At 34.7% G+C, this 27,642-nt stretch overlaps 1 protein-coding gene across 3 annotated transcripts in view; it reads right to left on the bottom strand.

The window, feature by feature from the left end:
* Window positions 1–27,642, bottom strand: part of COG5 (component of oligomeric golgi complex 5) — a 282,510-nt gene that overhangs the window by 148,816 nt on the left and 106,052 nt on the right. For 2 of the 3 annotated variants that reach the window (XM_082846504.1, XM_082846506.1), the window contains exon 7: window positions 663–793. In XM_082846504.1, coding sequence (XP_082702630.1) covers window positions 663–793 — 131 coding nt within the window. The remainder of the gene's footprint in view (window positions 1–662; window positions 794–27,642) is intronic. The other variant, XM_082846505.1, reaches the window with a different exon arrangement.

The following is a 27,642-nucleotide window of genomic DNA, read 5'->3' as shown; positions in this document are numbered from 1 at the left end:
AATATCTGGGTGCAATACAAACGTAGAAAAACTGAGATTTATATCTAATTTGTTGATTCTACTACATCAACACCTCTAGGTTTCTTGTAATTCAGAAAATTAAGCATCAGGAAAATGATATCTTAGGAGAAATCTCGAGTCAATTTCTAAAAAAAAAATTCTGGCACAGTGATTATTCAGGGTGCAAGGTTCTGGGGTTAGAGTACTTAATGTTTGCCAGACTACATCATTTATTGGATGTGTGATCTTCGACCAATTATTTAAGCTCTCAGTTTCCCCATTTGTAAAATGGAAATAGCAGTAATACCATCCTTACTGGGTTGCTGAAAAGCTTAAATGAGTACCAGTGACTTGGACAAAGGAAGCCTACGCAACATCTGTTAACTATCTATCTACATATACACATTATATTAAAATATATTTCATATTATATACATTTTACATTAGAAATCTTAGAATCCATTTTCAGTAGAATTAAGTAAATATATATTTAAAAAATTTTCCTTGTACTTATTTTATGCCCTACTCTCCAATTCAAATTGTAGACATAGTTCTTCAGTGATAAAATAAGGATATACATTACTTTTTTCAACACAAAATCAAATGTTCATCTGTATTATGACACATTTTTCACATTAAAAAAGTGACATTATTTGTATTACCTGAGTCTCCACACCCTGCTCCAGGAGGCGCTTAGCTTGATTTTCCACTTCAAGTCGAGCTCTCGCAACAAAAAGTAGATCATTTTCTATTACTTCTATTCCAGCAAGATCTATTCCTTGAGAAAGATAATCTATTTAAAAAAATACACACATTTAAATATTTCAATATTGAATAAATATCAAGGTATCAAAACATCATGTCTAACTTCTTTGAAATATTATAGAATTGCTGTTGAACACTATTCCCTTTCAAAGTCTGTATTTTAAAAAACATAGTTACCCAAACATTTTCTACTTAATAAGTAACTTTACTCTGGAGCAAAAAGTTCCAAACATTACAGAGTTGGTAAAGCAAGAGTAGAATTATGATTATTATAAATTCAAAGTAATGTCAACAAGTTACCAAAAAAATGTGCCAAATTTAATATAAATAAAGATCCTGATGATCTTAGAAATTTCTCAAGTTGCAGGACAGTTTTAAAAATTATTCTATAATAAAAAAACTTTTGAAACAAATGTCCACCACTTGGACAATGATAAATTAATTATGAAAAAACTTTAGCACGCTACCACTTTACATGATCACACAATAGACCTAATTTACTTACTTCCATTGAAGGATTTTCATGATATGACTGAATGAAAAAAATTACACAAAGAACTTAACTCCATTTATATAATTACATACAAAATATGATTATATACTATATAATTCTATAAACTTTATTTTCTATAAGTAGAATTATAGAATTTAGTTTACAGAATTATAACTCTATTCATAGAATTATACATATTCTACTTAGAGAATTATATACACAGAGCAAGAAGTGTGAAAAGGTATCCACCAAGAAGTTAACAACAGTTGTCTCTGCACATTTAGATTTTGAGAAATGTATTTAATGGCTTAATCTTAGACATATCTGAGATAACTAAAATGCTACAAATGAAGGTCAAGGTTTCATTATCCATCTTAGACACAGTTCTAAAAAACGTATTTTCTATTTTAACAAGAAAAATTGTTTCTAAAAAACAAAAATGATTTAGATAGAAGATGACTGTTTTCCAGTTACTCAACAGAATATCAAGTGTGTTTTTCACTATATTCTCTAATTAGAATTTTTAAATTTTAAGTCTTAAAATATATCCCTAGCACTTACATATTGTCCTATTTTTCTTCAGCTGGGTCACAACGCACTGCCTAGGTGAAACTACATTAAAGCATCCAGTACAATGCTAACTAACCACTTAGCACTCAAATATCTGCTGATTGCACACAGTATAGTTAGTTCTACACTAGAGGACAGAAGGAAACAATGTAAAGGGCATCTAATAGTGGTTATTGCCAACTGTCCTTCAACCATAAGCATTTTTAAATGTGTCTATCTAAAGGGACTTACAGCTTTCTACAGTGGGAAGAGTACTGAAAATGCCTTTAAATCATTTGAGTTTACATTCAGCCTCATAATTTACTCACTAGGTGATCATAATCATGTGATATACCCTGAGTCTCAATTTTTTTCATCTGTAAAATGACAATAATTTATAATTCACACCCTACATAACTCTTATCATCAGAATCAAAATAAATTCATGAATACCAAAGTACTTTATACACCAATCTATCATGTAAATGTAGGGTGGATTATAATCCAGAGAAAATCTTTTTAATCTGATTTTTAAATTTTACTTTTCAGAAAATTTTGAGAAAATTATGTTTAACCTAAGTTGTGGTAATGATCAAGACCTAAACTGACATTTCTCTGAAGACATACACATGGCCAACAGGCACATGAAAAGATGTTCAACACCACTAATTATTAAAGAAATGCAAATCAGCAACACAATGAGGTATCACCTCGCACTAGTCAGAATAGCTATCATCAAAAAGTCTACAAATATTAAAGGCTGGAGAGGGTGTGGACAAAAGGGAACCCTCCTACACTGTTGGTGGGAATGTAAACTGGTGCAGCCACTATGAAGAACCGTATGGATATTACTTAAAAAGCTAAAAACAGACTCACTATATGACCCAGCAATTCTACTCCGGGCACATATCCAGAAAAAGCTCTAATTCAAAAAGATAGATGCACCCCAATGTTCAGAGAAGCACTATTTACAATAGCCAAGACATGGAAGCAACCTAAACGTCCGTCAACAGATGAATGGATAAAGAAGATGTGGTATATATAAACAATTTCAGCCATAAAAAAGAAATAATGCCATTTGCAGTAACATGGATGGACCTAGAGATTATCATACTAAGTGAAGTAAGTCATACAGAGAAAGACAAATATCACATGGTATCACTTATATGTGGAATCTAAAAAAAAGATACAAATGAACTTACTTCCAAAACAAAAATAGACTCACAGACATAGAAAACAAACTTATGGTTACCAAAGGGAAAAGTGGGGGGATAAATTAGGAATTTGGGATTAACAGATACACACTACTGTATATAAAATAGATATAAAGATGCTACTGTATAGTGCAGGAAACTACATTCAATATCTTGTAATAACCTATAATGGAAAAGAAACTGAAAAAGAATATATATATATATGTATGTGTATAACTGAATCACTATGCTGTACACCTGAACCACTGTAAATCAACTATACTCCAATAAAAAGTTTAATACAATTAAATTTAAAAATTAAAACAATTTTTCAAGAGGATGGGTAAGATAAACAAATTTTTTTTTTTTTTTTTTTGGTCAAATGTGCTCCATTTTGAAATTTAAGATACTAAAAAATACATTCTGATTTCCCCCACTTTCACTGTCCTGGTCTCAAATCACTAAAAGTTTAGAAAAAACTTCTTACACTTTGCCCCAAGCAGTCACTTGATCTCAGTGATTGATTACTGCATTATTTCCTAGGATTGCCCTTTTTTTTCCCTTTAGTCTTCAAACTAAACCTCAATGGCATAAAAATTATTTATAACTAAAATACATGGGCTTCCCTGGTGGTGCAGTGGTTGAGAATCGCCTGCCAATGCAGCGGACATGGGTTCGAGCCCTGGTCCGGGAAGATCCCACATGCCGTGGAGCAACTAAGCCCGTGCGCCACAACTACTGAGCCCGCACTCTAGAGCCCACAAGCCACAGCTACTGAAGCCCGCACGCCTAGAGCCCGTGCTCCGCAACAAGAGAAGCCACCGCAATGAGAAGCCCGTGCACCGCAACGAAGAGTAGCCCCGGCTCGCCGCGACTAGAGAAAAGCCCGTGGGCAGCAACGAAGACCCAACGCAGCCAAAAATAAATAAATACATTTATTAAAAATAAAATAAATTAATTAATTTAATTAAATTTAAAAATTACATGCCAATCATTTTCATAGGCTTTCAATGTTCTAGTTGTTACTACACATGGCTACCAGAATAAACGTTCTCATCATATTCCTCTCCCATTCATGGAATCTACTGCTTCCTGTTGACTAATGTTACCTCCTTCCACAAATCCTCCTTTGTGATACAAATTCCCCTTAAGATTTCAAAATCCTCACTGCCTCTTCCTTTACTAGCATCCTCCTCTATTTAGAAAAAAAAACAAAAAGAAGAGTAATTATAGTGTGCTAAGTGACTCAGCTATGCATTTACTTTTCACAATAATGTTAGCACTACATTATTTATTGGGGATAAAAGAGATGAGGGAAGAGTACAGGTGTGAAGTTGGGATGGTGCTGGAAGTTGGAAAAAATGAAGGAGACTAAATCTTCATGCTTCAAAGTGGGAAGCCAAAGAAGTTAAAAATTACGAATTGGAAATACAGGCAGGTGATTTAGAGCTATGGAGCTAAATATCAAAAGAATCAGCAAAAATGGTGAAAATGGTGGCCTCTAGGGAAAAGTAAACGGGGCAGAAAAAAGGGCAGGGACTTGCTATTTTTAAGAATAAACTTTGGATAACTACTTGAATACGTTATACATGCATACTTTCATAACAGATAAAACCAAATTAAAGAGTACATGGGAAGTCAAAATAATAATATAAAAATTAAAATAAGGTGGCTAACTAATAAAAAATTTGTATCCTCTAAATCAATGATTCTCTTTCTAAAATAAGTAATATTTAAAAAGAAGAAAAAAGTGAATATATTTGGAAAGATATTTTCTACAATGTTAATTGTAACAGTAAATACAAACATACATACATATAAATATATGTATGTATATGTGTATGTTATGTATATGTTGTATGTGTATGTGTATATATATATATATATATATATATATATAAAGAGAAATATTGTAAATGAGAAGAAAACACTTTGGAAATCAATTTGGATAATCTAATAAGATTTCATATGAATATCCCTATGACCAAAATATGCCACTCCTAGGCACATAACTCAGAGAAACTCTCATATTTGTATATTGGAAGACGTATACAAGAATGTTCATAAAAGCACTGTAAAAAACAAAACAAAGCTGTATATAACTGAAATGCCCATCAACTGGAGAACAGATAAAAATATATTCCTTCAAAATACTACTACAGAAGAGTAAAAACAAACAATGACAAGTATACACATCAATAATGACGTCTCTCAATAACAATGTTAAGGAAGAACAAGTTTCAGAAGAATACACACAGCAAGAGGTAATTTATATTAGGACATGTATAATTAAACAATATATTATTTAGGGACACATATAAACAATAACAACCTTTAGAAAAGTTATAGAGATAGGTGATACCACACGCTTATAATATTCTAAAACTTAAACTTGGTAGGTAGTATTTGTAGTTTACACATGTTAAAAATGTTTCTGCATTTTTATATTTTTCCATTAAATATTAAATAAGTATGAACCAATGGCACAGATTATAGTATTATAAACAAGGACATTACAAGAGTTATAACTGTATTTCACGTGTTCAAAACAGAAAAGACTAAACATGTTAGTAAAGACATGGGTAATAAAGTAAGGCACAAATCGAACTTCTAGAGATAAGAAGTACAAACGCTAGATGGGATTAATGGCATATGAGCCACTGTAGGAAAAACAGAATACGCTGTCTAATGAAAAAGAGTTTCATGCTAGGATTATTAACTGGTAACTGAATAAAGGCTTTTCTTTTCCTTTTAAAAATATCACGCTCGGGCTTCCCTGGTGGTACAGTGGTTGAGAGTCCGCCTGCCAGTGCAGGGGACACGGGTTCGCGCCCCGGTCCGGGAAGATCCCACATGCCGCGGAGCGGCTGGGCCTGTGAGCCATGGCCGCTGAGCCTGCGCGTCCGGAGCCTGTGCTCCGCAACGGGAGAGGCCACAACAGTGAGAGGCCTGCGTACCGCAAAAAATAAAAAAAATATATATCATGCTCATTTTTGAAAATCAGAAAAATACTTCAAAGAAGGGAAATTATATAACCCACAACACAGAGGCAACAACTGCCAAGTGGATTATTGGAATACATGTGAATATGTCTCACAAATTTGTGAATCTTCAAATTCTCAAGTAGTTCCAAAACAGCATATACCCTCCCCCTAGATATTTATGTGAGAAAGAGCAGAAAAAGCAAAAATTGACATACAGGGACTGGGCAGCTGGCTACACTGAAGAAAGTGACTCCCTCCTACACACTGACTTTGCAAAGAGCACAATGCAGATAAGCGCCTCAGAGCAATATCAAGCAACCTTCAGATATTCCTAAAATACTCAAAATCTTGTTTGTATCTACTATATTCCTTTAAATTCTTACCCTACTTTTTAAACTACCCACGAGTTATTTTGTTTATGTTTTTATCTGTAATTATACTTATTTACAATGTCTTCTTTATTAACAATGTTATAAGCATTCACCCATACTATGATAGTACTTATAAATATGTTTTTGACAGTATTTCATCAAATAAATGAACAAAAATTACTTAACCATCTGCCTAAATGGAATAATTATTTATCATAAATACATATAAGAATTTTAAATATCTATATTATTTCCTTGGGAAACAAAGCAGAATTACCAGATCAAAGTAACAATTTTAAGCTTATTGATACAAATTATCAAACTACTTTTCAAAATGACTATACTACTTTAAACATTTTCCTAATAATCTATGGGAGTTACTTAACCATGGATAGCACTGGATGTTATTCCTGTATTGAATATTTTATACACTGCTAGAAGTATGTTCTTATTGAGGGTCTGACATGAATTTTTAAATGATGAGGCTGAATAACTTTTACTATCTGTATCTCCTTTTGATAATCTCTACATCATTTTTACTCCCTATCATTTTTATATCACTTTATGTTAATTATACGATAATAATCACTGTTTACCTATCATATTTGCTATGAGTATTTTCCCAGTCTGTTGGTTTGTTCATTTTTAGTTATTTATTTATACATTACTTCCTAAGGCCATTTCCAGAATACATTCATACAATTATATTATCTAAAAGCTCCACATCTGATTTTTCTACACAGCCCTGATTATTTAGAAACTTCAGACTAAAGCCTGTCTTTTACAAAAGCAAACAGCAAAATGTAAGTCTGTGATTTATAAAGGGTTATCTGGCAAACTGATGAATAATAATCTGGAGAGCAAAGCTGTCATTGTAGAATCCATTCAACAAAAAGTTTACCTTAAATCAAAATAAATAATATTTTAAGATCAGGGCTTATCACAACGACTACATTTTAACTTGTTCTGCAACATCAATCTTCCTTGCCACCTTATCATATGTTTTATAAAAACACAGTTCCTAGACAATACTGAGCTCAATAACAAATGTAAATGAAGACAAAACAAACCACCACCACAAAACATCACCAAACAACATGGATGCCACAGGGTTACAATATTGATAAAATTAATTCACCCAATCAACGAGATCTAAGTGTCCAGTTACTGAAGGTATCATCATCACCATCATCATAAAAACAACACCATCATCATCACAGAATACTTATTTGTTATTTGTAACAAATGGCTAAGTCTAAGATAGGGTTATTTTAAATATTCCCCTCCCAGCTCATTAAAAAAAAAAACAAAAAAACTGTTTCACTAAAGAAACCTTAGAAAACACAAAGTTAGAGAAAAAGTAAAAGTCAAAAACCCCAAGAAAACTTCAATAATGACAACTACATATACATACTGATTTTCATTTTCTTATTCTAGGTGTAAAATGTTTGTTTATATTTGACATACTTTAATCATATTCAAGTAGATATCTTGAATCTGATGAGAAAACAGCCTATAGGAAAAAATATCTTCAAGAAAAATGTTTCTGTAAAATTGCAGTGCTTTCAATAATGTATAAAATAAATAAAAACATAATGAAATTATAAAGCAAACTTTTTAAAAAGTAATGTGGTATTTGCACAAAAGTAAAAATGACATAGAGAATCGAGAACAAAATAACGGGTTTAAAAGGGGTAAGGTTTTAATATATAATAACCAAAATATAACTAAACAAATAGGAAAAATTATTTTTAAAAAGCATCTCACAATATATAAAACCAATCATAGGAAAAAAATTTAAACAATATAAAATACTTATTCCCACTACAGGGGAAAATAATTCCTTAACCAAACAAACTATAAGACAAATTTCACAACTACTAATATATACATTTTCTAACGTCTTCTAATGAAAAAATAAAATCAGAAAAAGAATAAAAGTAATTTGAAGTAAATTAAACACTTAAAGGTATTACCATTAAAAACATATAAAGAATTTATAGTTATCAGTGGGTAACTAATCAAACGAACATTAAAAAACGAGTTCATGTAAGAGAAAATTCAGGATTAAGTCAATGTCTGAAAATCTATTAAAGCTTTCTGATAATCTTTGAAATTTATCCTTACGTAAAATAATAGTACATGATTACTGGAGCACTTATAACATCAATAAAAATAGCATTTACTTAAAGTCAATTCTATTCAAGAAAACAGGTATATCCTTTCAAAGGCAGAATATCACAGAAAGAAGGCTGAGTTAGGAATGAGAATACCTGAACTTTATTCTACTCAATTCTATGACCTGAGAAAAATCACTTAACCTTTCTGAGATTCCATAAGTAAACAATAAAAAACCTGTGTTACAAATCACACAGGGTTGTATGGATCAAATGAGATAATATGTATGAAGAACGTTTTGTAAACCACCAAACGCATGTAAGTAGTTTCTTATTTTCATAAATGGGGTATTAGTTACTAACCCCCCCTTTTTTTTTAATGGAGGGAGGAAGGGAAAAGGGCCTTGAAAAACATAATCTTTAGGAGTTCAGTATTACCAAAAAAAAAAAACAAACCCAAAAAACATAAAGGTAAAATTTGTACCTTTCTAACCAATCCTTAGTTGATACTACTGCTTAAACTATGCATAAAATAAGCCTCAGGCTTAAGTAAACTCCTTTGTGTGAAATCTTTATACTTCAAGTCCAAAGTCTCAGGGCTGAGCTTGTTCTTCAAAGCTTTGTGAAAATTTAGCATCAAAAGCCTTATTTTTTTTTCTGGCTCTCACTTTAGGGTGGGGAAAAACCTTACTATTAAAAAAGGGGATTAGTTTTCCTTTCCTAAGTCTTACTCTTTTTTCCAGCAAGCACAAAAAAATTGCCCAGGGCCATAGATAAATACAGAAAAAAAGAAGAAGACAGTGTATTTTCTATCTTTCCTTTGGGCACAGTTGGGTTTTGTGTTTTTTTCCCCCTTCCCTTGACTTTCTAACCATGGTGCTGTTGCTATGACATTATAATTTTAAAACATGGATTTATATAAAACCAACCTTTTTCCCCTCCAGGAAGATAATTCAGATGCTATATTTAGTGCCTACCTTCCAAACATTATCTAACCAGGAGTCAATACCCCTCCCTCAACAACTGAGAAGCACTAGATAAAATCAACAAGGAATAGAAAAAATGACCACCATAAAACAAGGGAAACTAGTTGACATCAACAGAGCACTCCACCCAACAAAAACAGAACATACATTCTGTTCAACTACACACGGGACGTTAACCAAGACAGAGGATGTCCTAGGTCACAAAACAAACAACTTACATTTGAAAGAAATGAGATCATACAATTCAATTGATCATAATAGAATCAAACTAAGAATCAGCAATAGAAAAATACCTACAAATTTTCTAAACATTTCAAAATTAAACAACACATTTCCAGATAATCAGTGGATCACAAAAGATCTCAAAGGAAATTTTTTTAGAAATATTGAACTGAACGAAGATGAAAAAACAACATCGAAATCTGTGGGATTCAACCAAGGTAGGAGTTGGAAGAAATTTAATGACACTAGATGCATTCTTAGAAAAAGATGTGTTATTAGGGAAAAAAAAGGTCTCAATAATGCAAGCTATTGCCTCAAGAAAATAGAAAAAAAGCAAAATAAACCCAAAACAAGCTGAAGAAAGGGACTAAAAAAGATATCAGAAAATCAATGAAATTGAAAACAAAAATAACAGAAAACCAATCAAACCAAAAGTAGACTCTTTGCAAGTATCAATAAAATTAATAAACCCCCAGAAAGACCAAGAAAGAAAAAAGCATAGAAGACAAATTACCAATTACAGGAGTGAAAAACATGATACCACTACAGAACTCACAGCATTAGAAGTATAATGGAATACTTTGAATAGCTCTACAACTTAGAAGAAATTATCAGAACTCATACAAGATGACCTGAAAATATAACTATTAAAGAAATTGAATTTGTAATTCAAAACATTCTGAATTAGAAATCTACAAACCCAGATGGTCTCACTATCATGGAAAAAAGAAACAATCCAATACTACACAATGGAAGAAGGAACACTTCTCAAAACTAGATCAAAAAAAAAAAGCTGCAAACATTCTCTCTCAAGAGTATAGACAAAGAAATCCTCAAAATATTAGCAAATCTGATTACCTACTAAAAAAACAAAGATATTAGCAAACAAACAAAACTACAGAACCATCTCCCTTAAAAGCACAGATGCAAAAATCCTCACCAAATTTTAGCAAATAGGATCTAGTAATATATAAAAATAATAATACATCATGACCAAGAGGAGTTTCCTCTTAGAATACATGGAAGATAAACTTTGATAATTTAAATATGTTTATTATAAAAACTTAAAGTAACAAATAAACATAACACAAACAGCTTTACAGCTAATAAGCCAACAAATGAGGTAAACCGTAGTCATCAAAAACACTCCAAAAGAAAGCAGAAGAGAAAATGAGAAGCAATGAAAAGATGATACAAACGGAATAGCAAGATGGTAGCATTAAATATAATCACATCAATAATGCAATGAAATCTAAACTGCCTAAACATCCTAAATATGATGCAGAGATTATAAAACTGGATTAAAAAAAGGACTATAGATAGCCTATTAAAAAACTCATGAAAAACATGAAGACACAAATAAGTTAAAAGGGAAAAGACAGAAAAAGATATATAAAGCTGGATTATTATCAAAATGGTAGAATAGGAGGACGTGTAGCTCATCACGACCCCTACAAAAACATAGCAAAAATACTATACAGGTGGAATTCTCACAGACAACTAAGTGGAAACTGGCAAAAGAACTCCTATACCACCGAAGCTGCAAGAAAGATCTCCACGTAACTGGGTAGGACAGAAAAAGGCATAGGGCTGAGACTCCCACCCGTGAGAGGGATCTGAGAGGAAGAAAAGGTCCACACAGGTACTCACCCACCCTGGGGAGCAAGCAGGACAGGCCACAATCTGGGAATCAGAGTCCCAAGGTCCTGCACAGAGGAGGACAACCCCCCTTGGCTGCTGGGAGGTCCCTGGGACAGATGAAGGGCTGGAGATGCCTAGACTCTACTCACAAGGAGCACGCACATGATGGCTTGCCACGAGTCAGGACAGAGAGAGCCTTGCACTGGAGGCTGCTGCCTTGCCACACTCTCTAATCCGGACGAGGCAAACACCTCAGTCCTACCACACCACAGCTTGGTACAAGATCTCAGCCAACCGGGCCCTCGTCTAGCTACGCACAGACAGGTGGTGGGGCCGGGTCGGAGGGCCTGGGATGTGATCCAGGTGGGGCGGGTGGCGGCTACGGTCAATGCACGCTCAGGTGGTGCTGCAAACATGCCACGGTTCATCTCCCACCAGAGTGAATGCTCCAGTCCCCACCACACTCCACATTGCAGCTTAGCACGGGATCTGGGGCAGATAGGTCTTGGGAGAAGACAGCCACCGAGGCAATCTAGATCTCTGGCAGCAGCACAGCCACCTCAATGCCTGCAGTCACAATGCCTGAAACCCCAGTCCCAGCCTAGAGAACTCTCCAGCCCTGCCCACTCCACACCAAAGGCCTCAACTAGATCTGGGACAAATACAACAGGGGAAGGGATGCAAACGTGAGCTGCATGTGAACAGAGCCACAGACACCTACACATGTGGTACTTAGACTCTCCGTGAGTGAAGGGGCTTTACTTGCTTCACTTGCTCCTTTGGAGCAGGACAGGCACTAAAGGGGAAAGGAACATGATCCAGCCTGATTCTCAGAGCTTCTACTCCAACAACTGGGAAGCAGACCCTGCACCTGACAGGATGGTGAGAGCCACAAAGCAGAGGGGACATCCCACTTCACAGGTTTTAGATCCCCTAACATCAACCACACCCCTTCCCTATCAAGGTGATAACAACCAGCACACCTTGAGGAAGGACATGACTGGTGTCTCTATCAAAACTAGCCCTCGCACCAAAGACACTGGACATACATGTCTACACAGAAAGCTCCCTCATAAAAACACCTCTTCAAGACCATGATAGATAACTGTTTCTCCTAAATTCACTGAGACAGAAAGTTAAAATGAAAAGGCAAAGGAACTACTCCCAATTAAAAGAGTAAGAGATATACCCTGAAAAAACAGATAATAAAACAGAGCTCACCAGTCTACCAGACCATGAGTTCAAAAAGGTGGTAATAAAAATGCTAACTGAATTAAGAAAGATTATCGACAGAAACGCAGATCACTGTAACAAGGAACTAGAAACTACAAAGATGAAACAATCAAAGATAGATAATTCAATTTCCAAGATAAAAAGCAATCTAGAAGTAATGAACAGTCAAATAAATGACATAAAAGAGCATAAGTGGGGAATTCCCTGGTGGTCCAGTGGTTAGGACACAGCACTTTCACTGCCATGGCCCTTGGGGTTCAATCCCTGGTTGGGGAAGTAAGATCCTACAAGCTACATGGTGCGGACAAAACAAACAAATAAACAAATAAATAAGTGATCTAACTGTAAGACAGAATAATGGAAATCACCCAGTCAGAATAGCAGACAGAAACACAAATGGAAAAAAAAAAAAGAAAGCAATGTGTGAGATCTATGGGATGACATAAATGCCAAGCTATGCATAATAGGGGTTCCAGAAGAAGAAGGGAGGATCAAAAATGTATTTAAAGAAATTATGGCTGGAAACATCCCAACACTAAAGAAGGAAACAGATATCCAGGTACAGGAAGTGCAGAGGGTCCCAAACAAGATGAGTCAAAACAGACTCACAACAAGCTGTATCATAATTAAAATGGCAAAAGTAAAAAATAAAGAGAGGATTCTAAAGACAGCAAGAGAAAAAGAGTCCTTTACAAGGGAACCCCCCCATAAGGCTGTCAGCTGATTTCTCTGCAAAAACTTTGCAAGCGAGAAGACAGTGGCATGATATACTCAAAGTCCTGAAAGGGAAAAGCCTTCTACCTAGGATACTCTACCCAGCAAGATTATCTTTTCTTTTCTTTTTTTTTTTTTGCCATGCCATGCACAGCACACAAGATATTAGTTCCCTGACCAGGGATAGACCTCACGCTCCCTGCAGTGGAAACACAGAGTCTTAACCACTGGACCACTGGGGAAGTCCCAAGATTATCATTTAGAATAAAAGGAGAGACAAAGAATTTCTCAGACAAGCAAAAACTAAGAAAATTCAGCAATACTAAACCTACCCTAAAAGAAATACAAAAGCATCTTCTCTAAATAGAAAATAGACAAGAACCTATAGAAAAGGGAAAATCACAATAGGAAAAGGCAAATATAGTAAGGACTGAAAAATCACTTAAATAAGCCAGTACACAGTAAAAAAAAAAAAACTGTAAAAGTGATTGTAACTACAATGAAAAGTAAAAGGATAAGCATGAAGACTTAAAAAAAGGACAGAAAAGTCACAAAATTTGGGGGAGGGGAATATAAAAATGTAGGTCTTTTAGAAAGTGTTTGAACTTGAATGACTATCAGTTTAAAGCAAACTGATTTAGTTACGGATCAACGTACTTGAACTCCATGGTAACAACAAATCAAAAACGTACAAAAGGTTCACAAAACAAACAAAAAAGGAACTCAAGCAAAAGAAAAGCATCAAAATACAAAAGGAAAAATGAAAAGAAGAAGAAATGAACAAAGAAGAACTACAGAAACAGCTGGAAAACAAGGCTTAAAATGGCAATAAATACATACCTATTAACAATTACTTTAAATATCAATAGAATAAATGCTCTGATCAAAAGTCATAGAGCAGCAGATTGGATTAAAAAAAAAAAGAACCTGGAATATTCTGCCTACAAAAGACTCACTTCAGGCGAAAGACATGCACAGACTGAAAGTCAGGGGATGGAAAAAGATATTTCATGCAAATGGAAACAACAAGAAAGTGGGGAAGCAATACTCATATCAGACAAAACAGACTTTAAAACAAAGGCTATAAAGAAAGACAAAGAAGAGTACGATAGAGTAAGAAAGGGATCAATACAAGAAGAGGATATTACACTCATTGACATATATGCACCCAATATAGAGCCCCTAAATCTATAAGGCAAATACTAACAGACATAAAAGGAGAAACTGACAATAATACAATAATAGTAGGAGACTTTAACACTCCACTGGCATCAATGGATATCCAGGCAGAAAATCAATAAGGCAACAGAGGTCCTAAATGACATAATATATAAGTTGGATTTCATTGATATGTCCAGGACACAACATCCAAAAAAAGCAGAATATACATTTTTCTCAAGCATGCATAGAACATTCTCTAGGATAGATCACATACTAGGTCAGAAAACAAGCCTCAACAAATTTTAGAGGATAGAAATTATTTCAAGCAACTTTTCTGACCACAATGGTATGAAATTAGAAATCAACTACAGAAAGAAAAACAAGGAAAGAACAAACACATGGAGACTAAACTGTACATTACTAAAAAAACCAATGGGTCAACGATGAAATCAAAGAAGAAATCAGAAAATACCTTAAGAAAAATGAAAATGAAAACACAATTGTACAAAATCCATGGGACACAGCAAAAGCAGTTCTAAGAGAGAAGTTCAGAGCGATTCACGCCTTCCTCAAGAAACAAGAAAAATCACAAATAAATAACCTAACTTACCATCTAAAAGAATCAGAAAACAAACAAAGCCCAAATTCAGCAGAAGGAAGGAAATAATAAAGATCAGAAAGGAAATAAAACAGAGATCAAAAAGAGTAGAGGGGCTTCCCTGGTGGCACAGTGGTTGAGAGTCCACCTGCTGATGCAGGGGACGCGGGTTCGTGCCCTGGTCCAGGAAGATCCCACATGCCACGGAGCGGCTAGGCCCGTGAGCCATGGCCGCTGAGCCTGCGCATCTGGAGCCTGTGCTCCACTGCGGGAGAGTCCACAACAGTGAGAGGCCCACATACTGCAAAAAAAAAAAAAAAAAAAAAAAGAGTAGAAAAGATCAATAAAAACAAGAGCTGGTTTTTTGAAAAGATAAATAAAATTGACAAACCTCTAGCCAGGCTCACTAAGAAGAGAGAGAACCCAAATAAAATAAGAAAGAGGAAAAATACCAACTAATACCACTGATACAAAATATCGTAAGAGAATACTATGAACAGCTATATGCCAACAAATTGGACAAGCTGCAAGAAATGGAAAGGTTCTAGAAACATGCAGCCTGCAAACACTGAGTCAAGAAGAAATAGATAACATGAACAGACCAATTACTAAAAGTGAGACAGAATCTGTGAAAACAAACAAACAAACAAACTCCCTGCAAACAAAGTCCAGGACTGGATGGCTTCACTGGGGAATTCTATCAAACACGTAAATAAGAACTTATACCTATCCTTCTCAAAACTATTCCAAAAAATTGAAAGGAGGGAACACTCCCAAAGTTACTGAGGCCATCATCACCCTGATACCAAAACCAGACAAAGACATTCCAAAAAAGTAAAATTACTGGCCTGTATCTCTGATGGATATAGATGCAAAAATCCTCAACAAAATATTAGCAAACCGAATCCAACAATACATAAAAAGGATCATACACCATAATCAAGTTGTATTTATTCCAGGGTCACAAGAATGTTCACCATATGCAAATCAGGGTGATTCAGAACATTAACAAAAAGACAAAAACCACATGATCATCTCAATAGACGCAGGAAAAGCATTTGACAAAAATCAACATCCATTCATGATAAAAACATTCACCAAAGTGGGAAGAAAGGGAACATATCTCAGAAGAGTAAAGGTCATTCACAACCAACCTACAGCCAACATAATACTCAATGGTGAAAAGCTGAAAGCCTTCCTGCTAAATTCAGGAACAAGACAAAGACGTCTATTCTCACTTCTTCTATTCAACATAGTATTGGAAGTCCTAGCCACAGCAATCAGAGAAGAAAAACAAATAAAAGGAATCCAAATTGGAAAGGAAGAAGTAAAACTGTTACTACTTGCAGATGACATGATATTGTATATAGAGAACCCTAAAGTCTCCACACAAAAACTGTTAGAACTAATAAATGAACTCATCAAGGTAGCAGAATACAAGATTAGTATACAGAAATCTGTTGCATTTCTATACACTAAAACTGAAATATCAGAAAGTGAAAGTTAAAAAACACACCCATTTAAAATTGTGGAAAAAAAATCCTAGGAATAAACTTTACCAAGGAAGTGAAAGATCCATACACTGAAAACTATAAAGCACTGATAAAGGAAACTGAAGATGATTCCAAAATATGGGAAAATATCCCATGCTCTTGGATTGGAAGAATTAATATTGTTAAAAATGGCCATACTACACAAGGCAATCTACAGATTTAATGCAATCCCCACCAAAATAACCAGGACATATTTTTTACAGAACTAGAACAAATAATCCTAAAATTTACATGGAACCACAGAAGACCCAGACTTGCAAAGCAATCCTGAGAAAAAAGAACAAAGGGTGGAATAACGCTTCCAGACTTCAGACTATACTGCAAAGCTACAGGATCAAACAGCATGGTACTGGCACAAAAACAGACACATAGATCAAAGGAATAGAATACAGAGCCCAGAAATAAACCCACACACCCACAGTTAATTTATCTATGACAAAAGAAGAAAAATATTCAACGGAGAAGAGTCTCTTCAACAAGTGGTGTTGGCAAAGCTGGACAGCTACATGTAAATCAATGAGATTAGAACATTCCCTCACACCATATACAAAAATAAACTCAAAATGGTTTAAAGACCTAAATGTAAGACATGACACTATAAAACTCCTAGAAAAGAACAGAAGACGTAGGCAAGATATTCTTTGCCATAAATCATAGCAATATTTTCATACGTCAGTCCCCCAAGGCAAAAGAAATAAAATAAAAAATAAACAAATGGGACCTAGTCAAACCTAAAAGCTTTTGTACAGCAAAGGAAACAAAATAAAAAGACAACCTACAGACTGGAAGAAAAAACCTGCAAACGATGCAACTGACAAAGGATTAATATCCAAAATATACTAATAGCTCATACAACTCAATATCTAAAAAGTCATACAACCCAATCAAAAAATGGGCAGGAGACCTAAAGAGACGTTTCTCCAAAGAAGACATACAGATGGCCAATAGGCAGATGAAAGTTGCTCAACATCACTCATTATTAGAGAAATGCAAATCAAAACTGTGATGAGGTATCACCCCACACCAGTCAGAATGGCTATCGTCAAAAAGTCTACAAATAATAAATGCTGGAGAGGATGTGGAGAAAAGGGAACCCTCATAAATCATTCGTGGGAAGGTAAGTTGGTGCAACCATTATGGAAAATAGTATGGAGCTTCCTTAAAAAACTAAAAATAGAACTACCTATGATCCACCTATCCCACTCCTGGGTTTATATCCAGAAAAAACAAAAACTCTAATTCAAAAAGATACATGCACCCCAATATTCATAGCAGCACTATTTATAACAGCCAAGGCATGGAAGCAACCCAAGTGCCCAGCAATAGACAACCAGCTTAAGAATATGTGGCATATATGTGTATGTGTATAATTTATATATATACGTATAAAATATTACTCAGCTATAAAAAGGAATATTGCCATTTGCAGCAACATGGATAGACCTGGAGAAAATTATCCTTAGTGAAATAAATCAAAGACAAATATTATTATGATATAACTAACATATGGATTCTAATAAATAATACAAATGAATCTACATATAAAATAGTAACACTAAAGACATAGAAAACAAACTTATGGTTACCAAAGCGCAGAGGTAGGGGAGGAGGGACAAATTGAGGAGTATGGGATTAACAGATACACATTACTATACCTAAAATAAGTAAGCAACAAGGATTTACTGCATAGCATAGGAAATTTTACCCAATATCCTGTAATAACCTATAACAGAATATAATCTGAAACATGCAAACAAACAAAAAAAAATTAATCTCTATGCTGTTCACCTGAATCTAACACAATATTGTAAATCAACTATACTTCAATAAAAGAAAGAAAAAGAGATATATAAAGCTAATACCTAAAGCTAATATAAGCTAACATATATATGTTTATATTTATATACACACCAGATATACAAATCAAAACCACCAGGGTTATATTAATACAACTTTTAAAAAGTAGATTTCAAGGCAAAGGATCATAGCAAGGAGAGGAGGTTTCACTTAATGACAACAAAAGGGTCAAATCATCAAGAGAATATAATCTTAAAATTTATGCACCTAATAAAGGAGATTCAAAATATCTGGCAAGAAACTGACAGAACTGCAAGGAGAAATAGCCAAACTGAAAAATACAGTGAGAGATTACAACACCTCTCTATCAAGAGTTCATAGTACAAGAAGATAATCAAAGAATTAGATCTGAACAAGACTATTAACCAACTTGACCCAATTGATATCTATAGAACAACACACATTCTTTTCAAGTGTACAAAGACTATTTGCCAAATACAACATTCTGGGCCTGAATCAAGTTTCAACAGATTTAAAATGATTCAGTTCATACAAAGTATGTTTTTTGAACAGAGTGGAATAGTTAGAAGTCAAAAACAAAGATTCCTAGAAAATTCTAAATATTCAAAATAAAATAACTTCTTTAAAAAAACTCACAATCAAAGGGGAAATCAAAAAAGAAATGAGAAGCTATATTAAACTAAATGATAATGACAACACAATAAGGCAAGGTTTGCAGGATATAGCCAAAGCAATAATTGGATAGATATTTATAGCAGTAAAGACCTGGATTAGAAAAGAAGAAAGTTTTTAAACAGATGAACTCTGCTTCCAACTTAAAAAACTAGGAAAGTAAGAACAAACAAAACCTCAAACAAGCAGAATAAAATAAATAATAAAGAACAAAGTAGAAATCTTACTTAAAACTTTACAGAGTATCAACAAAACCAAAAGCTGGTTCTTTTAGAAGATAAGTAAGATTGAAAACCTTTAGCTAAAATGAGTAATAAAAAAGAACAGACAAATTGCCAAATATCAGGACTGAGAGAGCTAACATCATTCTAAAGAAACTACCAATATTAAAAGGTTAAAAAAGGAATATTATGAATAACTTCACCCCACAAACAATATAGATGACTGTCAAATAATTATGCTGTGTGAAGGAAACCAGACCAAAAAAGTGTACATACTGTATGATTCTATTTATAAAATGTTAGAAAATGCAAGTTAGAATGGAGGTCAGTGGTTCCGTGGGGATGGGAAGGGATTTCAGAGACGGTGGGAAGCCTTATAAAGAAACTTTTGGAAGTGACAAATATGATTGTTCCCTTGATTGTATTGATGGTTTCTCAGCATATAAATATGTCAAAATCTATCAAATGGTACACGTTAAACATGCACAGGTTATTTTATGTCAATTATACCTCAATAAAGCTGTTCTTTTTAGTGAAGAAAAACTATAACAGAAATACATCCAACATAATTATAGGGCTTATTCAATGACAACAACAAAATCATTTTCCCTCTTAATCATACTTATGAAAGACACCAAGAGGATCTGTACAATTTTGGTTTTTTCACTCAAACAGCCATCTAAATGCCTCCCATATGCTAGGTACTGCCTATATACATAGACAACAGACACCAATCCTACCTTCAAAACATTTATATTATAGCTTTGCTGACAAACTACAAAACAGAATTATAATCCAGGCACTCCTCCTAACCAAAAAGTTTAACAATCAGCTTACACAGTAAAAGGTTTTTGTCCCAGCTGAAAACAATTATATTGATATAATTCCTAATTATAGATACAAGAGGGACTGCTTCTCTGGGGTCCTGGCACTAGGAAAGATTAAATGTTTAGTGGACATTGACTTCAGTATATTAGTAGGTGTTACGATAAATTTAGGAAACGCTGGGTTAAACACAAAATAAAGTTGGTTTCTTTACTACAGTACTCCTCAGAACTATTAATAAGCACAGAATCATCCAAAAGAGGTATATAATATATCATATCTCCCAAATCTATTTCTCTCTCATTTTTTTCCCCTCAAATTGCAGAAGATCTAATATGACTAGCACTCATGGAACACACTTAGGAAAACACAGTAACTACGCCATGCTGGTTTACGTACAATACTAAAAGAAACAAAACCACCTAAATCCACTGATAGAACTCTTTTGTTTACCCTTTAAAAATCTCAATAAATGGGGCTTCCCTGGTGGCGCAGTGGTTGAGAGTCTGCCTGCCGATGCAGGGGACACGGGTTCGTGCCCCGGTCTGGGAAGATCCCACATGCCGCGTAGCGGCTGGGCCCGTGAGCCATGGCCACTGAGCCTGCGTGTCCGGAGCCTGTGCTCCGCAACGGGAGAGGCCACAACAATGAGAGGCCCGCATACCGCAAAAAAAAAAAAAAATCTCAATAAAGAATCATTTATATAGTATAAAGCAGCAAGAAGCAATAATGTAAAGAACAAGGAAGATATATATCCGTACATCTTATTCTTGTATGAACAGTACCTATTAAATAAATATCTATGACTGTAGAAGCAATAAAATCTCCCTCTCCGTCTCCCTCTCCCTCTCTCTATACATAGGACATGGATATTACAGTTTCTAGCCACATTAGTTTTTATTCTATATCCAAATTTTACTAAAAAAGCACAAGAAACATCATATGGCTACATGAAAATTTTTTTTAAAAAACATACTATGAAGAGTCCTTATGTGAAGAAACAACATGAAGCTTATCAATGGTAATTACTAAGGTTTACAGAATTAAAGTTTCCACTAAGAATATTTACTCTCTAATCCAGACCAAAAAAAAAAAGTACGTATTGTATGATTCCATTTATTATTTATCTATTAATATGTATCTATTATAGATGCAGCACATTGCAAAGTCATAATACAACTAGTTAACAGAATAACAACAGTGATTACTAACAGTCACATAGTGCTTAGTATGTGTTAAAGGTTGAATTATGCTCCACCACTCAAATTCATATATTGAAGTCCTAACCCCCAGTACCTCAGAATATAACCTTGTCTAGTTTCAGAGATAATTATTTAAAATGAAGTCCCTAATCCAACATGATTGATGTTCTTACAAAAAGGGGAAATTCAGACATAGTCACCAACACACAGTGAGAGCGCTATGTGAGAATGAAGGAGAGATCAGGGTGATGCTTCCACAAGCCAAAGAACACTAAGAATTGCCACAAGCCACCATAAGCAGGGGAGAGGCACATAAGATTCTTCCCTCAAAGCCCTCAAAAGAAATGGACCCTACCAACATCTTGATTTTGGACTTGAGAGGGAGCAGAACACGTGACCCCAAAATGTGCCACTAGGCATGTGGATTATTTTAAGCTGAAGGCGATCAAGGCCTAACGGACTAGGGAAGAGTTCATTTTACCGCCTCCCTTAACTGCCTCAAAGAATTTAGTAGGTAGAAAATCTGTACCAGGAAGAGAGCCAATACCAGACATAACTTTTTACGTCAGAAAGACTTACATGCATGGCGTGGCAAACATTTGTTTAGCAAACATTTGCTCTTCCCGTCTTCCTGTGAATTGCCTTCCTCCTGTGAAGTCCTAGACCCCTACCCTCTTCTCCTTAGCTCAGGATGGCATATAACCCTAGACTGCCTGACTGTCTGAGAGCCTCATACCTTTGGGGTTCCCTTACATATGAAATTAAATTTGGTTTTCTCCTGTAAATTTGTTCTATGCCAATTTAATTATTAGACCAGCCAAAGAACCTAAAAGGAAAGAAGGGAAAAGTTTCTCTCTCCAGAACTGTGAGACAATAAATTTCTGTTGTTTAAGTCACCCAATTCGTAGTACTTTGTTACAGCAGCCCTAGCAAACTAATATACTAGGTGTCCAGACACTGTTATAAGAATCTGTATAATACTCATTTAATACAACCCTTTAGTTAGGTATTTTCATCTATTCCACTTTACAGACAAGAAAACTGAGGCACAGAGCAGTTAATTATCTTGCCCAAGTTCACAATTATTAGGTTTCAAAGGCAGGATTTGGGAAGTGACACAAATGGTGGTATGGATAGAACAGTCCTGTAGTGTGGCAGAATATTTCAACTGTCTGGTTTTTCAACATCAAAGTTTGATTCTCTGGCCCTCTAAAGCTTTGTTCTCTTCATACACTCTCTGAAATCTTCTAATTATTCCTTTCTGCTTAAAATAGCAGGAGTGGATTCAGTTAGGCTCAACAAGGAATCAAGACTGATAAATAAGGAGATCTCCAGTTAGGAACTGGAGTGTTGGTGAAAGCTGAAGTACTTAAAGAATCTGGCAGCGGTTACAGACCCAGAAAAATATCGAAGTGATCTCTAACTACTACTTGCTATATGGGTTTTGAGTTTTGCAGTGAGGTAATGAAGGGTCTACCTGACAACCTGGTCACAAAAATTAGTTCCTCTGTTCTTAAAGCGCTTCATCTATTCTGACCATAAACACTTTTAAGACCTCTCTCCAAAAGCAAGGCTATATATACATAGACCAACTGAGAGGTTGAGAGTAGAGAGGAATGGAGAATAATGGAGGAGTCCAGACTACCAGGGGCTTCAAAAGAGGAGATAGATATCAGAGTTAAGGCTTGGCTTTTCCTATACATCAAAGTTGACAATGGCCCAAAGTTGATAATTGCTTCTCTTTCTTGTCTTTCATTGCTCTTAATCAAGTTCACTCCATGTTAACTCCCTGTGAAAACACTGCAGCCACAAATTATTTCACAACTTGAAAGTTAGGTATATTAAAAACACACACACACACACCGTCTTCTATTATAGATTGAATTGTGTCCCACAAAATGTTAAAGCCTTAGCCCCCAGTACCTGTAACTGTGACCTTATTTGGAAATAGGTTCTTTGTAGATGTAATCAAGTTAAGATAAGGTCACACTGGATTAGGATGGGCCCTACTCCAATGACTGGACTCCTTATAAAATGAGGGGAATTTAATAAACACAGACACACAGAAAGGAGAATGCCATGTAAAGACAGAGACCCACAGGGAAGAAGGCCATGTGAAGACAGAGGCAAAGATTGAAGTGACACATTTATAAACCAAGGAACACAAAGGATTTCCAGCACCAACCAAAAACTAGAAAAGGCAAGGAAGGATTCTTCCCCTAGAATCTTCAGAGACAGTGTGGCCCTGCAAAGAGCCTTGACTTCAGACTTTTAGCCTCCAGAACTGTGAGAGAATAATTTTCTCTTGTTTTAAGTCACTTGGTTCATGGTAATTTGTTTGAGTAGCCCTAGGAAAACTAATACATCTTCTCTCCAATAGATTCGCTTTTTTCCATCTTTAATCAACCCCCAATTTAAGTCTGAAGTTATAGACGAAGAGTTAATTGAGAATTGAAGTCACTGAAGGTTCCACAAGCAGAGCAGCTGCAGGATGAGCCATTTAATCTTCTATACAACATTCACTGGCCCATTACCAGCAAGTTCCCGTATTCTCTTAGCTTAAGAGCTCTTGAGCTACTGAATACAATTTTCACAATGAATGAATTATATTTGTAAAAAGGAGTTAGTAGAATCGAACAGAAAACTATTTAGGCTTAAAACACAGGAATCAGATACTTTGCTAAATCAAATGGAGATCATGATGTCAATTCCACCATTAGCATTTCTTATCCATCTGCTCCATATTACAAGAAAATATTTAACAACTATGCATGAAAAACCAATTGAACAATCAAAGATACTAAGTACTAGAATATTACTAAGAGTACTGTTCAAAATTTGACCTAAAATATACTAGCTATATATTTAAAAATACAAATACAGATTTTACTACACAGGATTTTTATGGAACTACCACATTTTAGTTAAACTCTCAAAGGGATTAAGTAAACTAAGATCTTGCTAGAGCTCTGGTAAGCACAGTATGAAAGTGATAGCTTTGAATGAGTGGAAAGCTTCTAATTACAAGCCCTGAATTAGCCCTCAAATAGTCCCAGGGAATCCTGGGTGACTAGATGATACATTAAACCATGATCATATCACATAAACTATGTATACAAGTTGTTACCCATTATAAAAGGTAGAAAAAATGCAAAAACCAAAATATTTTAATCATTCTTCTACTTTAAGAATGAGTATAGTGGGACAGGGAGGGTGGGAGGGAGGAAGATGCAAGAGGGAAGAGATATGAGAACATATGTATATGTATAACTGATTCACTTTGTTATAAAGCAGAAACTAACACACCATTGTAAAGCAATTATACCCCAATAAAGATGTTAAAAAAAAAAAAGAATGAATATAATAATGGCACGGTTTCCAGATGATTTTATAAAATAATCTCTTAGGCATTTTTGTTTTTGTTTTTCCTATTTATTGAGATATATTTCACATACCATCAAATTCACCCATGTAAACTGTATGTATATATGGAGAATATATAGAGAGAAATATAGAGAATATATATACATATTTAGAGCTGTACAACACCATAATCTAATTTAGAACAGTGTTATCACCACCAAAAAACAAAAAAATTCCATGCCTATTAACAGTCACTTCCTATTTCTGCTTCCCCTCCAACCCACTTGCCCCAGCCCCTGGTAATCATTAATCTACTTTCTGCTCCTATGGATTTACCTACTCTGGATATTTCAAAGAAACAGAATAATTTGGTCTTTTGTGATTGGCTTCTTTCACTTAGCATAATGTTTTCAAGGTTTATCCATGATGCAACATGTGTCAGTACTTAATTCCTTTCTATTGCCAAATAATATTCCACATATGAATGTACCATGTTTATTTATCATTTGATGGACATTTAGGCTGTTTCCAATTTGAGGCCATTATGAATAATGCGGCTATGAATATTCATGTATAAGTTTTTGTGCAGACTTACGTTTTCATTTCTCTTAGGTACTATGAGTGGAATTGATGGGGTGTATGCTTACTTATGTTTAGCATTTTGAGAAACGAGCAAACTCTTTTCCAAGTGGGTGCACCTTTTTACATTCCCATCAGCAGGATATGAGAGTTCCAATTTCTTCACATTCTCACCAACACGTACTATGGTCTGTCTTTTTAATTTTAGCCATTCCAGTGGGTATGAAGTGGTATTTCTGAGTGGTTTTGATTTGCATATCCCTAATGTCTAGTGATGTTGAGCATCTTTTCATGTGCTTATTGGCCATTTGTGTATCTTCTTTCAAGAAACGTCAAGTCCTTTGTCCATTTTTTAGTTGGGTTGTCTTTTTTAATTTTTGAGTTGAGAGAGTTCTTCATATATTCTGCATACAGTACCTTGTCAGATACATGATTTACAAATATCTCCCATTCTATGGGTTTTCTCTACTTTCTTGATGGTGTCTTATTTTTACAGTCTCTTGATGATGTCCTTTAATGGACAAAAGTTTTTAAGTTTGATGAAGTATAATTTATCCATTTTTTCTTTTTCATTTATCCTCTTGGTGTCTTACCTAAGCAACCAAGGTCACGAGAATTTACTCCTATGTTTTCTCCTAGGAGTTTTTGTCTTTAGCTCTTATATTTAGGTATCTGATATACTGAGTTCCTTTTTTGCATGGTATAAGAAAGAGGTGCAAATTCATTTGTTTGCATATAGATATCCACTTGTCCTAACATCATTTGGTGAACAGACTATTCATTACGCACTGAATTGTCATCACAGCATTGTAAGACATCACTATAAATGTGAGAGTATATTTCTGGACTCTAAATTCTATTTCATTGATCTGTAGTTCTATCCTTATGGCACTGCCAAACTATCTTAATTACTGTAACTCTGTAGTAGGTTTTGGAATCAGAAAGTTTATGTCCCCCAACTTTGTTCTTTTTCAAAGTTTATTTTGACTATTCTTCTTCAAACTTGTTTTAGCTATTCTGGGTTGCTTGCATTTCAAGACAAATTTCAGGATTATTTTGTCAATTTCTGCAAAAACGCCAGTTAGGATTTTGATAGGGACCGCATTTAATCTGTAGATTAATTTGGGGAGTTTGACCATCAGCGGTGCATCAAGGATATCCATATCTTAATCCTCACAATTTGTAAATATGCTACTTTACATGGTAGTTTACAAGGAGCATTTCTAAATATGCTACTGCACATACTTTACATGGTAAAAGGGACTGTGCAAGCAAATGTGATAAATTAAGAATCTTGAGATGGGGAGATTATCCTGATTATCTGGGTGGCCCCAAGGTAAGCACAAGTGTCTTTATAAGAGGGAGGCAAAGGGAGATTTGACTACGGAAGAAGGCAATGTAAGAATGCAACCAAGGGGAGGAAAAGGTGATGGGATGCACTGCCATGAGCTAAGGAATGAAGAGAGCCTCAAGAAACTTGAAAAGGCAAGGAAATGGAGCCTCTCCTTTAGCCTACAGAAAGAACCAGCCAGCTAACACTTCAATTTAAGTCTCAGAACACTCATTTTGGACTTCTAACCTCCAGAATTGTAAGAGAATAAATTTGTGCTGCTTTAAGCAACGAAATTTGTGGTAATTTGTCACAGCAGCCCTAGTAAACCAATACACCTAACATATACTAAGTGTTTTTGCACATGAGTTCAATATACATGTAACAAAAACTAGTAAAAATTAAAGAAACAGAAAAATCTATAGTTATACTTAGATGTTTCTATATTCTTTTCTCAGTAAGTGACAGACCAGGCAGATGGAAAATCAGTATGGATGTCTACAGAGAGAGAGAGAATACAAACATGGCCAAATTTTTACAATTGGTAAATTCAGGTTATGAGTGAAAGGGTACTCATTTCACTATTTTCTCAATTTTTCTCTAGTTTGAAAATTTTGAAAATAGTAAGATGAAAAAAATTACTGAAGTACACAGAATATAATACATAAAAGAGAGTCTACTTTTATTTTTGGCATAATCAAATTCAATTGTCTTACCACTGAGGTACTGTTATTTACTAGAAAAGTCCCATTATTTGCAATACTGATTCTTAAATAAAGGTCAACCTCCAAACATAAAGTCTGTTATTTTGGACAGCAATTCTGTGGATTTTCTTTAACATTTTATTATGAAAATTTTTAAAAAGAAGAGAAAATGGTATTACATAACGAACCCCCTGTTTCAACAGCTCTCATCATCCAACCAATCTTATTTTGTCTATACCCCACTCCGCTGTCTATTTTGCTGGAGCATTTTAAAGCAAATCTCAGAAATCAAGTTATTTACCCCATATATACTTCAGCATAAGCATTAAGTCTTAAGTACAAAAAGAA

This window comes from Leucopleurus acutus (genome assembly GCF_964270905.1).
Source record: "Leucopleurus acutus genome assembly, chromosome: 9".
Classification (NCBI taxonomy): Eukaryota; Metazoa; Chordata; class Mammalia; order Artiodactyla; family Delphinidae; genus Leucopleurus; species Leucopleurus acutus.
This window is presented reverse-complemented; position numbering and strand designations above follow the sequence as displayed.